General features: G+C 37.3%; 1 protein-coding gene across 1 annotated transcript in view; it reads left to right on the plus strand.

Annotated features, from left to right (window-relative positions):
* Window positions 1-14255, plus strand: part of LOC150107192 (uncharacterized) — a 177089-nt gene that overhangs the window by 12313 nt on the left and 150521 nt on the right. The window contains exon 2 of the mRNA XM_090391051.1: window positions 4479-4806. Within this exon, the coding sequence (XP_090247177.1) occupies window positions 4507-4806 (300 nt within the window). The 5' untranslated portion in view covers window positions 4479-4506. The remainder of the gene's footprint in view (window positions 1-4478; window positions 4807-14255) is intronic.

The following is a 14255-nucleotide window of genomic DNA, read 5'->3' on the forward strand; positions in this document are numbered from 1 at the left end:
GTATGTTACTTAAACCAATTAAAAAAAAAATTAAGACTCTTAGAGAAATTATTTTCCTCTTGCTTTGACACATGTGCCACCCTTCCAGTATGGCATACCTAATTTTTTTTTCATACTATGTCACACTCACTTTTTTCATTTAATACATGCTTTATATACACTGCTTGGAAAGAAGTCAATGGACACCATAGTGTGAGGAACATACAGCCATGGCACCCACTTTAATAAGATATAGTGACTCCTTTCACTGTGATAACTGCAGCAATCATGCAGGGCATACTTTCTATAAGCGTATGATAGCGGATCAATGGGAATTTTGGGTCACTCTTCCTGTAGGCATGTAATGAGGTCCTGGACTGTTGCCAGCCAGATGTCCCCTTGACCTCACCCGACGCTCCAGTTCATCTCACAGATGTTCAATAGGGTTGAGATCAGGGCTCTATGGAGGCCAGTCAAGTGTAGTGATGTTAGTACCGGACGAAGATAATTTTGCATCCTGAGCAGACTCCGTGTGTGATGTCCTAAGTATTTTATTTTATACTTAAGTACTTTCTAATTGTAAGTATAAGTATTTTTTCAGGTTATTAATAATTTCATAACTTCATTAATTTGCTAAAACTTTTTTCGGCTGTTGCTGCCGTTATAGGAATTGTCAGCAAAATTCTCAATGCAACCCATGTATTTGGAACTATATTCTGCTAATTGCTTGCTTTAAAAATTGTCAAGTTTCTAACGGCGAATTGATGTTTTCCGGAAGTATGCTGTCATTTTTGAATTTGAAATTTGCTAATCATTATTTTCATTATTTTTGGAAGGAGTGTAGGCTCTAAGGCCCAAGTGCCAGCCTTAGTTTTGGTGCCCCCCCTATGTTTGGTGTCCTGGGCAGGTGCCCGGTCAGCTCGCCACTTAATCCAGCACTAGGTGATATTACGTTCGTGTCCACAAATGACTCAGTTACAGCAGCAGTCTTATGACACAGTGCATTTCTTGCTGAAGAGACAATGGTCAGTTCCATAGAAATGCCACAAAGTAGGAAGTTTTTGCATTGTCCGGAATGTTCAAATATATCTCAAAGTTCATTGTTCATTCCATCCTAAATAGAGATCTGAAGCCACATTAGGAAAAGCAGGACCATTGCTGGCTTGGTTAGCCAAGTGGTTAGCGTATCTGCTCTCCAGTCAAAAGGCTGTGGGTTCGAATCTTGCCGTGGGCTTGGATGTTTGTGATTGTCTGTGAAAATGGTAGTGGTGGGTGGTAGATGGCATTGGTGTAGTTGTGGTTCATTGTAGTTGGTGGATTGTGGGTGGTGGAGATATAGAGTTGTAGAGTAGATGCCCTCCCCTCGATGAGTCTTTGGACTCCCTGGAGGTGTCAAGTAATAATAATACCATCACACTGCCACCTCTGAATTTCATAGTTGGGGTTACACATTCTGGAAAGAGACATTCACCAGACATCCGCCACACCCATTCATCTGCTTGGTAGAGGTGCTTGATTCTTTGCTTAATAACAGCTTTCCAAGCTTCCACATCCCACTGTACACACTCTTTGCACAACTGAAGATGACACTGTATGTTGGTTTGGGTAATGTGGGGGCTTGCATATTGTGGTTCTACCATGAAAACTCATGTTTTGAGCCTCATTTCTGAATGTTTTTGTGCAGTTCATGTTTCAGATTGCTATAATTTGAAGGAATTGTCAACTGCATTGTTGAACACATGAACAAGGTGGGGGTTCTAACATATCCCATAGTTGAATAGTAGGGGAGTACCAATGAGAAAGGTTGTAAACCAAAATTCACATTAAGGCATACAGGGTTGAGACCATTTTCTGTTGATACCAAAATTTTTTTTTCAAGCCCATCGTAGCATCTATATTGATTTCTAATTTATTCATGTTCACTGAGTCTGTGGTGGGTTGGACATAATCATGGTTAGCAGAATTAAGACCATGATTGGATAGAGCTGAGGGCCTAGTTCTACCATAGATGATATCTCTGACATGCTTTTCTGTATGAACTTCGATTTCTGCCTGTAATAAGTATGGTATATTGCAGTCTCACCAAAAATGGTACATACCCAGGTACTTTAAGCTGTTGTGTTTTGGTTTTGTTTGGTTAGAGGAATGAATGACATTCAGATCTTATGTTTCTGTGTTTCAGAACTTTTTTCAGATTTTATGTTTCAGATCTTATGTCATCCATGTAAGTTGCGTAAGAGTGTGGTTAGTAGGGCTGTGAGGGGTCCATTTTTTTGTGTGGAGAGTGGTGAATGAATGGAATGGATTGCCAGAATTGATTGTGAGTTCCCTGACAGTGAATGGATTCAAGGAGAGGTATGATAGGATTTGTGGTGATGGTTGATTTGAGTCTCCTGTGATGAGTCTCCAGACACCATGGAGATGCTGTAAATAATAATATTTTTCTCAAGAATTTTTTTCTAATGTGTATCCCAAGTACAATCTTTATGATCGTTATTCCTCTGCTATTCAACTATGGCATATGTGAGACCACTCACCTCATTCATGTGCTGAACAATGCAGTTATATCCAGAATTCCTTCAATTACAACACTCTGTTTTTAATTTATTATAATTAAATATAATTTACAGACAAAACATACTAGTTGTGGTAATGGTGGAGGTGGGCGGTAGATGGCGTTGATGGAGATGATTCGTAGTAGTGGTTCGGTGTAGTGGTTGAGACAGTTGTAGGTGTCCTCCCGCGATGAGTCTTCGGACTCCTTGGAGGTGTCGGGAATAATAATAATAATAATAATAATGACAGTTGTATTCAAATAATGCTGTTGTGTATTTCTTTGATTTTTTTTCTTCTATGTTATGTACCTGATGAAGTCTTCTAGCATAGTCTTGCTAGAAGACTTGAAAGCTTGAGCTGCAAAAAAAGAAAGAACTGTGGAGGGAATTTAAAGAAAGGGGTGACCTGCAGGCACACGAATGGTATGAAGTGCAGGCCAGAAGGGTAACTAGTGTGGTAAAAAAAAAAGCAAAAGCGGATTATGAAAGGAAACTAGCAAAAAGGATCATGCAAGCAAAAGAGAATCCCAAACAGTTCTTTCAATATGCTGCAAGCAAGAAAAAAACTGTACATGGCAAAATGATTTTAAGGAATGACGATGGTAAGGAGGTCACTGAATCAGTCGATATAGTGGAGTTACTGAGCGCGCACTTTGCAAAAGCATATCATCCAGGTGGTGACATTGAAAAAATGAAGGAACTATTAGTTTATACGGGAATTGTGATGAATGAAGTGGAGGTGAATAGTCTATTACAGAACCTTAATGTGAATACATCTGTGGGATTGGATGGTATACCGGCACGGGTCTTGCGTGAAGCGGCTAAGGAATTATCAGTGCCCTTGACCATGTTGTTTAATCTGAGTCTCGGGTCTGGTTTAGTCCCGAAGGTGTGGAAAGAGGGGAAAATAGTTTCACTGCATAAAGGAGGATCCAAGACTACAGTTGCAAATTACCGAACGATCAGCATATCAGGAGTCATTGTCAAGGTCTTGGAGGAAGTAGTCAAGGGAAAAATACAGGAATGGATTGATGAAAATGAGATACTGTACAGGGGACAGCATGGCTTTGTGAAGGGTAGATCATGCATCAGTAACTTGCTCAAGTTTTATAACAAGGTGACGGCTGAACTGGATAAGGGAAATGGGTTTACAGTGATACTGCTGGACCTGGCAAAGGCGTTGGACAGGATACCACATGGAATTCTAATCCGTAAACCACAATATGGGAATGGATATAGGGTTAGTGAGATGGATAGGTGGATGGTTGATGGAGGGATATCAAAGAGTAGTTTATTCAGGAGTAGAGTCCAAAAAGACGGCCTGTGACTAGTGGTGTGCCGCAGGGTTCTGTTCTTGAACCACTGCTGTTTAATCTGTTCATTAACGATTTAGGGAAGGAACTAAGTGGAACAGTTCATTTTTTTGCTGATGATGCAAAGTTGGGTACAGTGATAGTGAATGCAGAAGATGTCAAAGTCTTTCAGGATGACTTTTTGGGAAACGACCACAGTTTGGGAAACACTGATCTACACCATCTACTGCCCACAACCACTAGTATTTTTGTCTGCAAATTGTGTTCTGAAAGTCGGTTTGTTTGTATGTGCGATGAAAAACTTGAGTTTCCCCTTGCTATGGAGGTAGCAGGAAATTTTCTCCTTTTGTACAGTAGTTGACAGACATAATTGCATGTGACTCACAACCTTAGTTGCCTCCTCTTCTAAACAACCGGTCACCTCTTTGTGTGTTTTTGTGCGTGCGCACTTGTGTACGCACGCACGCACATCTATTATACTGTTGCTGTTTTATACTGGATTTCATTTATTTTTTTTCTTTCCCTAATACTGTTCATTATCTTTTTGACTGGATACACACACAAACTGTATTTTGATGGATTTATTTCTGTAATATAATACTATATAAATTAAAACAATAATTTATTTCAGAAGATGCAGCATCTATCAAGAGCTAAAGATGAGTGATGAATCATCCATTTTGAGCAACAATGGAAATCAGGGATCTGATTTTGTTTCAAGCAATACATTACCAGAACACAGTGCTGAACAGATAGATTTAGTGAATAGTACAACTGAGGCAACAGCTAATCCTGATAGCCTACAAGATAACACAAGTGCAGCCACTTTGCAAGATAGTGAATCTAGATCTCAGTTTGTTGGTGATTCTTCTTGTTTGCTTCCTACTAGAGAAATTCATAAAAATAGCTGGTTAAAAAAAATGCCTTCCATTGATAAACGTCCAGCAAGATTTACTAAGGTTAGTTGTAGATTTTATTTCTTGAAATGAACAGTATTCTATATTTTTAACTTTTCTAGGATTTCTATTTACTAGAAATTTGCGCATTTGATTCACTTACATGTATATATTAACTTCCTTACATAACACATATCCATTACATTTAGTACATGCTATACAAAGTTTATATAAAGACACAAAATTAACATTACAATTAGGTATTAAAATTAAAATTACTATGAGTGGGAGGAGGACTTTTATCACTTTTACTCCTCTTTTCCATGGTCAGACTGCTGCTGTTTTCATTCTTCAGATCCAGATACCTATTGTGATCTTGTTGCAGAAATAATTTGTATTAGAATAGAAACTTTCATTATACAACAAAGGAAACTTTCATTCCTCACTCTGTTCCAATTCCCCAACCCATGGTTCTCCAAAAAATATGCTAGGACTGTCCCAAGAAAAGCAAATAGCCTTTAACAAGTGGTTTGAGTCTACGCATTTGCCCACAACACTTGTAAAACCACCATTAAAAGACAAAGTCTAAATTCAACAAATATAAATGCAGAAAACTTGCTGCTTGTGTCACTGGCAGTCGTGCTTTTTGGTCCCTAGCCAAAGCCATTGGGTGCAACTTTTGTCCATCTACACTGCCTCCTCTATCTCACCCTAATGGTAGCATTGTAGCATCGCTTAGAGACAAGGCTGATGTCTTGGCTTCATTCTTCTTCGACTCCTACATAGATGACCATTGCAAATTATCTCTTTCCTTGCCTAGAGCATTGCATCTCATGCTTCCTTCTGCCTGAATGACATCATAAGGATCTTGAATAACTTGGATACTACGAAGACAGATGGTCCTGATGGAATTCCACTCACTGTGCTCAAGAAATGTGCTCTTGAACTAACACCTATTCTGTCATCTATTCACTAAACTGTCCTCAGCTGGCATCCATCCTTCAGCATGGAAGAAAGCTCATATACAACCAGTTCTCAAAAAAAAAAAAAAAAAAAAAAAGGAAATAAATGTTTACCATCAAGCTATTGACCTATTGCTCTTACATCAGTTTTGTCTCAAGTAATGAAAGAAGGTTATCAAAAGTCAGCTCAACACCTAGAGAACTGCTATCTAATTAGTGACCATCAGTATGGATTTTGCTACACCAGATCCACAAGAGATTTCCTGGCCTAAGACGATGATGGTAACTTGCTGAGAAACAAGTTATCATCATTTGGACTGCCTTCATCCTTGTGTAAATGGATCACCAGTTTCTCTCATATCGAACCCACCATGTAATGGTGAATCATTTTCTCTACTCAGACTTTCCTGTCAATGCTGGTGTCTCTCAGGGTTCTATCATTTCAACCACCCTCTTCCTGATTTATATAAATGACCTGCTCTCATTCACTGCAAACCCTATTCATGGTTTTGCTGATGATAGCACACTTCACTCGTCCTACTTGTATGAGAGGCCTTGCAGTACTCAAACATCTCATGCTTCAAAATCATCTATAATTAGTGCACTGAACACTGATCTTCACAGTATCCATGATTGGAGTGAAAGCATCCTAGTCAACTTCAATACTTCTAAAGCACAGTTTTGTTTGTTTCCTCCTTAAATTTTCTGCTTACTTTTGATAATGCTCAGCTCAACAATCAAGATGGACTGACTCTCATTTCAAACCTTTCCTAGTACAATCATATCACTTCTATAGCATCAACAGCTTCCAAAAAACTTGGCATCCTTTTTTGGTCAAGATGGTACTTCTCTGCCAAAGTTACTTACTCTGTACAAATCCCAAATCTGATCAACATTGGAATACTGATCTCGTGTATGGGGTGGTGCACCTAAAACCGCCCAAAAAAATTCATGATGCTGTTCAGAAAAGGGCAGTCTGGTTGATAAATGACACTTCTCTTACAGCAGCTACTATCCGATAGAAGATCAGTTTCTGCATGTTGTTTCTTCCACAGATATTTCTATGGCCATTGTTCAGCATAACTAGCATCCATTATGCCTCATATTTCTGCTAGATTTACAGGAAATTGTACTTAAGCTGCTGAGCATTCTTTTATAGTTGAACTGCATACTCAATGAACCTGCTACTCTCATTCAGCTTTCATTCCTTTCACTTCAGTTCTGTGGAACAGTTCCTTCATGAAGCATTTCCAGAGGACTAATATTTGCCATTCAAGAAGAATATCAACAGATTACTGTATTCTGGACCTCACCCTCACATGGAATCAGTTTGCTATAGGCTCTTCTGCCTTTCATGTGTGGGATAAATAAATAAAAAAAAAAGTAATAAATTAACATAAGAGATTGAAATTAATCAAGGTGTAAGACAGACATGAAGTTTATCTGCAACTGTTTCATATACAAATCTGAAAACAAACCCCAAACAAATCTGAAAACAAACCCCAACTCAACATCACTAGAGTTAAAGATCGATACTATCAATGTAAGAAGCCTGAATGGCAAAGAAATGGAGCTAGCTGAGGAATTAGATAAGTACCAGATTGACATAATAAGGGTGACTGAAACAAAAAAGACCAAAACTGGTGAGGTCTTTCTGAGCAATAAATACAAAATGTTATATTCAGGCAATGACAATTGAGCAAAAGAAGGAGTAGCCATAGTATTCAACACAAAATACAAGGCTAATCTTCTTGAATGGCAGTCAGTCTCAAGTAGAGTAATGTGGGCAAATATGAGAATGGGGAACTGGACAATGAGACTTATTTGTGCCTATGGTCCCACAGAAGGCTCTACTAAGGTAGAAGTGGAGGAATTTTTTGAGGCTTTAGAAAAAGCAACTGACACAATGAAAAAGGAAAAGTTGGTCCTTGTTGGGGATCTAAATAGCAAGAGTACGAAATGATTGTGAGACATACAAAAATATTTTGGGAAAATTTGGAGAAAAGAGCAAAGCTAATAATAATGGCAAATATCTGTTGGATTTCTGCTCAGGACATGGACTGGTTATTACTAACACCATGTTCCAACATAAAAATGTGCACAAATTCACATGGAGAGAAGAGGCTAGGAATAAGAAAAGTCTCATTGACTATGTTATTGTTGATAGTGACATTTTCTCCCTGGTGCAGGACACCAGAGTGTACAGAGGATTTGAAATTGGAAGTGATCACTATTTAGTCTTGAGCAGGATAAAATTGAATTTCATATTGAAAAGAATAACATGTAATAAAGCGAATAAAAGTTGAGCAGCTCTCAGATGTGAACTGTAGACTAAAATACACAAAGATTATTGAAGAAAAAATGAAAGAGTTTGAGAACAGGAATCAAACCTTGGAGATTCAGTGGCAAACTCTGAAGAAAACATTGATTGATTCTGCCAGAGAGGCATATGGTGAGGTTGTCTGTAAGGATAAAAAAATCAGAACTCCCTGGTGGACACAGGAAGTTAAACAGGCAGTGAAGGAAAAGAAGAAAGCATATCAAAAGTTCCTGTGAGAATATAGAGACAAATGCAAGAATGCTAAACACTGTGTAAAACTAGCTAAACAAAAGTCATGGGAGGATTTTGGCAAGAATATAGAAAATAAATATCAAGAAGGTGGCAAAATATTCTGGAGGTTGTTGAAGAAGCTTAGGAATGGAGGAAAGAGTGCTGTAGAAAGGAATTAGAGATGATAAAGGTGACATGAAAACGGGAGAAAAAGATATCCTTGAAGTATGGAGTAATTACTTTGAAAACTGCTAAATGAAACAAGCAGTGATGACAGCACAGTTGTAAAAAAACACTGACCAGGCATGCAGTCAAGAATACATATCCATACTTGAAGTAGAAAAAGCCATCAAGGCTTGAAATGTGGAAAGGCAGCAGGAGTAGATGATATTCGACCAGAAATGCTGAAGTATGGTAGTATGAGAGTCTTACAGTGGCTGCACTTCATAGTTCAGAATGCCTGGACACAGGGACGAATTTCAGATGATTGGAGTAGAGCTCTCATAGTACCCATATATAAAAAGGGAAATAAAACTGAATGTGAGAATTACAGAGGTATTTCCCTACTGAGTGTTCCTGGCAAAATCTATGCAAGTATACTTGAGAAACGGTTGAGAAGAATTGTGGAAGAAAAGCTTGGTGAAGAACAAGCTGGATTCAGGCCAAATAGAGGCTGTCAGGATCAGATCTTCACTTTACGACAAATAGTCGAGAAAGCATGGGAATATAACAAAGATCTGTATTTAAGTTTTATCGATCTGGAAAAGGCATATGACACGGTGCCAAGAGAGAAACTAATCAATACTCTACAGTTATATGGTGTCAATGGGGCATTATATCAAGCAATACTTAGTCTTTATTTGAGTTGTAAGTCAGCAGTTAGAATTGAAGGAAGTACGGGAATATGGTTTAATGTTAAATCTGGTGTGAGACAAGGATGTACATTATCCCCTCTGTTATTCATTATCTATATGGATCACATTATGAAGGAAAGTGGTATTAAACATGATATCAAAATTGGAGATGTTAATGTCAGCTCTTTGCTTTATGCGGATGATGTTATACTTCTCAATAAATCCGCTACAAGTCTGCAAGATTCTCTGACTAAATTGAATAACTGTTGTAACAGATATGGTATGAAGGTCAGCAATAAAAAGACAAAGACAATGAAAATAGGCAGAATCATTGAAAATGTCAACTGTGTTGTGAATGGAGAACCTGTGGAACAAGTAAAACATTTCAGCTATTTAGGCACGATTTTTACTGAAGATGGTAAATTAAATATAGAAATAGACAACAGAATCAGCAAAGCTGGTATGGTGGGAAGTCAATTGAATAAATTCATATGGAATAAGAGAGAAATTAGTCAGAACACCAAATTAGCTATATACAAGACAGTGTTCAAACCAGTTTTAACTTATGGATCTGAGAGCTGGGTTTGAAGTAAAACACTTGACCAAAGACTAGAGACCGCAGATATGAGAGTCCTGAGAAAGATTATAGGTGTGAACAGATGTCATCAATGGCAATATCATATTAAAAATGAGGATATTAGGAAAGAACTTGACATTGTCAGCATCCAGGAATGCGTCAGCAGAGCTAAACTCAGGTGGTATGGTCACTTAAATAGAATGGGCGAGGAAAGATTAGCAAAACAAGTGTTCTCTGCCAGGTTGGCAGCAAAACGACCCAGAGGAAGACCAAGATATAGGTTGATTGATACGGTACAAAGTGCCTTAGACGATAGAAATATAAGATCTGATAATGTTTTAGAGTCTTGACAAGTAACAGACTGATTTGGAGGAAAATTATTGATAGGAAATTAATAATGATGTAATTTTTTTCATGTAGTAGTCATATCCTGTACACCCCTTGAGGGTACATGGCAGGAATTTGATGATGATGATGATGAGGAAGTTTCATATATAATATATATATATATATATATATATATATATATATATATATAACAATTACAGATGAACTTCATCTCTATCTTACACCTTAATTACTTTCAATATCAAACAATTGCAGATAAACTTCTTCTCTGTCTTACACCTTGATTAATTTCAATATCAAACAGTTGCAGATAAACTTCATCTCTGTCTTACACCTTGATTAATTTCAATATCAAACAGTTGCAGATAAACTTCATCTCTGTTCTTACACCTTGATTAATTTCAATCTCTTCTGTTAATTTATTACCTTTTTTTTATTTATTCCACACATGAAAGGCAGAAGAGCCTATAGCAAACTTATTAAATTTATTTAATAAGGTTGCTACATGCAAATGATCAGATTATATTACATGACAATGAGAGATAATGACCTTCAAAAATCAGTTTATGAATTAATAAATTAGGTCAAGAATACAATTCAAAATAAAATATAAGAAGAAGATGAAATAATTGAGCAGATGACACAGTTTAATTATTTGGATTGTATAATAACATGTCTAAAAGACAAAGATACAGATGGAAAAAAATTTCAGAAAATATGTAGAATAATTAGGAAGTGGAAAGAGGGTAAGATTTCCATTCCATAAAGGTGGCTCCAAGACAGGTAGCACACTACAGACTAATTAATATATTCAGAGTGGTTGTTCAAGTATTGGAAAAGTTGGTAAAAAGTAAAATACAACAGTGGGTGGATAGGGATGTGATACTCTATAGTGGGCCACATGGTTTCGTAAAAGGTAGGTCCTGTCTTAGTAGCATATTCACATTTTATGATAAAGTAACAGCAGAATTGGATAAAGGTAATGGCTAAACCATGATACTGCTCGACTTTCGCAAGGCATTTGACAGACTGCTACATGGAAAACTTGCAAAAAAACTGGAGAAGATGGGAATGGATATCAGGCTAGTAGCATGGATAAGGGGATAGCTGATGGGCAGACACCAGAGAATAGTATATGGTGGAATGGAGTCTAAGAGAATGATGGTGAGTAATGGAGTACCTCAGGATTTGGTACTAGGGCCACTACTCGTTAATTTGTATATTAGTAACATAAGGAAAGATTTAAGAGGGGATATTCAGTTGCTTGCTGATGATGCAAAACTGGGGAGAGAAATAGTTGATAAAGGTGATGTAGATATCCTGCAGGAAGATTTAAATAAATTGGCATTGTCGGCAAAGGATAATGAATGTTAATTGAATGTTGCAAAATGTAAGGTTATGCATTTCAGGTTGAAAAGGTTGCATATGGTGTATCATATTGATGGTATTGGTTTGCAGAAAATTGATGAGGCTAGGGACTTTGGGAATAATGATGGACAAAGAGTTGAAGTTCAGAGGGCATATTGCAAAAGTTGTTAAAATAGCTCAACGAATTACTTGGATGTTGAAAAACATGCTAATGAATAAAGATAAGGAAGTTATTATCCCCCTTTATAGGACTATGATTTGGCCACATCTTGACCTGTGCACAAATTTGGTCACGTGGGTTTCTTGGGAACCAGGAGGTGGTCAAAAAGATTCAGTGACGAGTGACCAAGATAGTGATAGGTCTGTGGAATACTCCTTATGAGGATAGGTTGAAGGTTTGTGGGTTACAAATTTAGTTGATAGGTGGAAAAGAGTGGACATAGTAGAAACTTAAGATATTAAAGGGGTTTTATAAAATTGATGCAAGTGAAATTTTTCAATATATGACAAATAGTCAGAAAACTAGGGGCTATCCATGGAAGTTATGTAAGAGTGTGGTTAGTAGGGGGGGGTGCAGACCAGAGTTTTTGTGTGAAGAGTGGTGATTGAGTGGAATGGATTGCCAGAATTGGTTGTGAGTTCTCTGATGGTGAATGGATTCAAGGAGAGGTATGATAGGATTTGTGTGTATGATGGTTGATTTGGGTCTCCTAGAGAAACCCAACTTAAATTTTATAAAGTAATGCCACTCTTATATGGCTTGGAAACATGCACTGTTAAAAGGAAATATATATTTATATATCTATACATAAAGAGAGAGAGAAAGGAAAGGAGCATTCATATAGAATGGAAAGATATTGGCTACCAAAAGAGGTGGAGAAATATAGAAAAGATAGGCTAGCTGCAAGATGGAAAGAGAGTGAAAACTTTTTTCATATCCCATTTTGACCTCTAGATACGAACCTAGACTCGAGATATGAACTGTCATGCTCTTCTTTTCAAATGAACTAAAGCCTGTTTTACATTAACATTACACTTTTTTTTTAAACTTTTTTATGCATGTTTAGCTGAGCATGTGCTGAACCGTCTCTAGTGTTGTTACTACGTCGTATTTATCTGAAATATGACGAACGCTGTATGTATTTGCTTTTTTGTGTATATATTTCGGTATTTGTGTAAACAAACAATACACTTCATGAAGATTTTTTTTAGGTTTGTATTTATTATGTGTACTGTATGTATTTCTTTTTATAAGTGACGTGTTTTATTGTAGCTTCATGTTTATTTTCTGAATAATGGACCAGATAAGCATAATTTCACTGATCAGTGTATTATTTTCAATATGGGAACAAAGAAAACCAAGAAAGAAGAGAAGAAGAAGAAAATCGCAATAGAAATTAAGAGAGATTGTGGAAAAATATGAGAAAGGAGTCAGGCAAAGTGATCTATGCAAGTAGTATGACTTGTCCAAATCCAGCTACAATTGTCAAGAAAGCAGATTTTTATAAGGAACTGGATGTGGCCGAAGAAGTATCTATCATGTTATCTCGAAGAAATAAAGTTATGGAAGAAATGGAAACTTTACTACTCGTCTGAATTAACGGCATGCAACTGAAAGGAGATAGTGTATGTGAAAACATGATCTGTTTACAAGCTCAAACTATTTACAAAGATCTTTTGTAGAAATTGCCATCCACTAGCAATAGCAAAGACATCGGCAAAGAGTTTAAAGCTAGCAAAGGATGGTTTGAGAAATTCAAGAACAGAACCGATATCCATAATGTTGTTAGACATGAAGAAGGTGCTAGTGCTGACAAAGAACCCGCTGAAAGGTTCGTGAAGGAATTTCAGAAACTGATGGAGTCAGAGGTTACGGACCAGAACAAGTTTTCAACTGCGATGAAACTGGGCATTTTCTGGAAGAAGATGCCTAAGAGAACATTCATCACTAAAGAGGAAATGACATTGCCAGGATGCAAGCCAATGAAAGACAGACAGACTTTGCTTTTTTGTGCCAATGCCAGTGGTGACCTGAAGATAAAACCTCTGTTGGTTTACCACTCTGAAAATCCTAGAGCCTTTAAAAAGCAGAAAGTTAACAGGCACAAATTCAGCGTTATGTGGAGAGGTAGCAGCAGAGCCTTTGCTCTCACAGTGAAACGGTATCTACAAGAAAAGGGTCTGCCTGAGAAAGGTCTTCTTATAATGGACAATGCTCCAGCACATCCACTGCAGTTGGAAGAAGATTTGGATGAAGAATTTAATTTCATCAAAATTAAATTCTTGCCTCCTAATACCACACCACTCCTACAACCAATGGATCAATATGTTATTTCCAACTTCAAAAACCTTTATACAAAAGCTCTTTTCCAAAGATGTTTCGAAGTTATCACCAACACAGAATTAACTCTCAGGGAATTCTGGAAGAATCACTTATGTTTGCAGCTTATTAGTCAGGCATGGGAAAATGTTTCTGTGAGAACTCTAAAATCAGTCTGGAAAAAGTTATGACCAGACTGTGTCTAAGGAACTGCATTGAAAAGGACCCGAAAGTGAAATTAACATTGTAGATGCAACTTCCAAATGCATGGTCTTGCCCATGCATTTGGAAGTTGATGAAGCAGACATAGAGGAGTACAATGTTGAGCTGACCACTAAAGAGCTACAGGAGTTAAGAAGAGAGCAGGAAAAAAGAAAGGGATGAGGAGGAAAAGCAAATGTCTTCAGAGGATGAAGAAGACAGCAACAAAAAGGGAGCAATTCCAACAAGTGACGTAAAAACATCTTGTAGCACTGGGGCAAATTGCAAGAATTGGTTAACAAGTGGCATCCAAATCAAGGTGTTGTTTATA

This window comes from Typopeltis vanoorti, chromosome 4, assembly GCF_054136105.1.
Source record: "Typopeltis vanoorti isolate ZY-2024b chromosome 4, IOZ_Tvanoo_1.0, whole genome shotgun sequence".
Classification (NCBI taxonomy): Eukaryota; Metazoa; Arthropoda; class Arachnida; order Uropygi; family Thelyphonidae; genus Typopeltis; species Typopeltis vanoorti.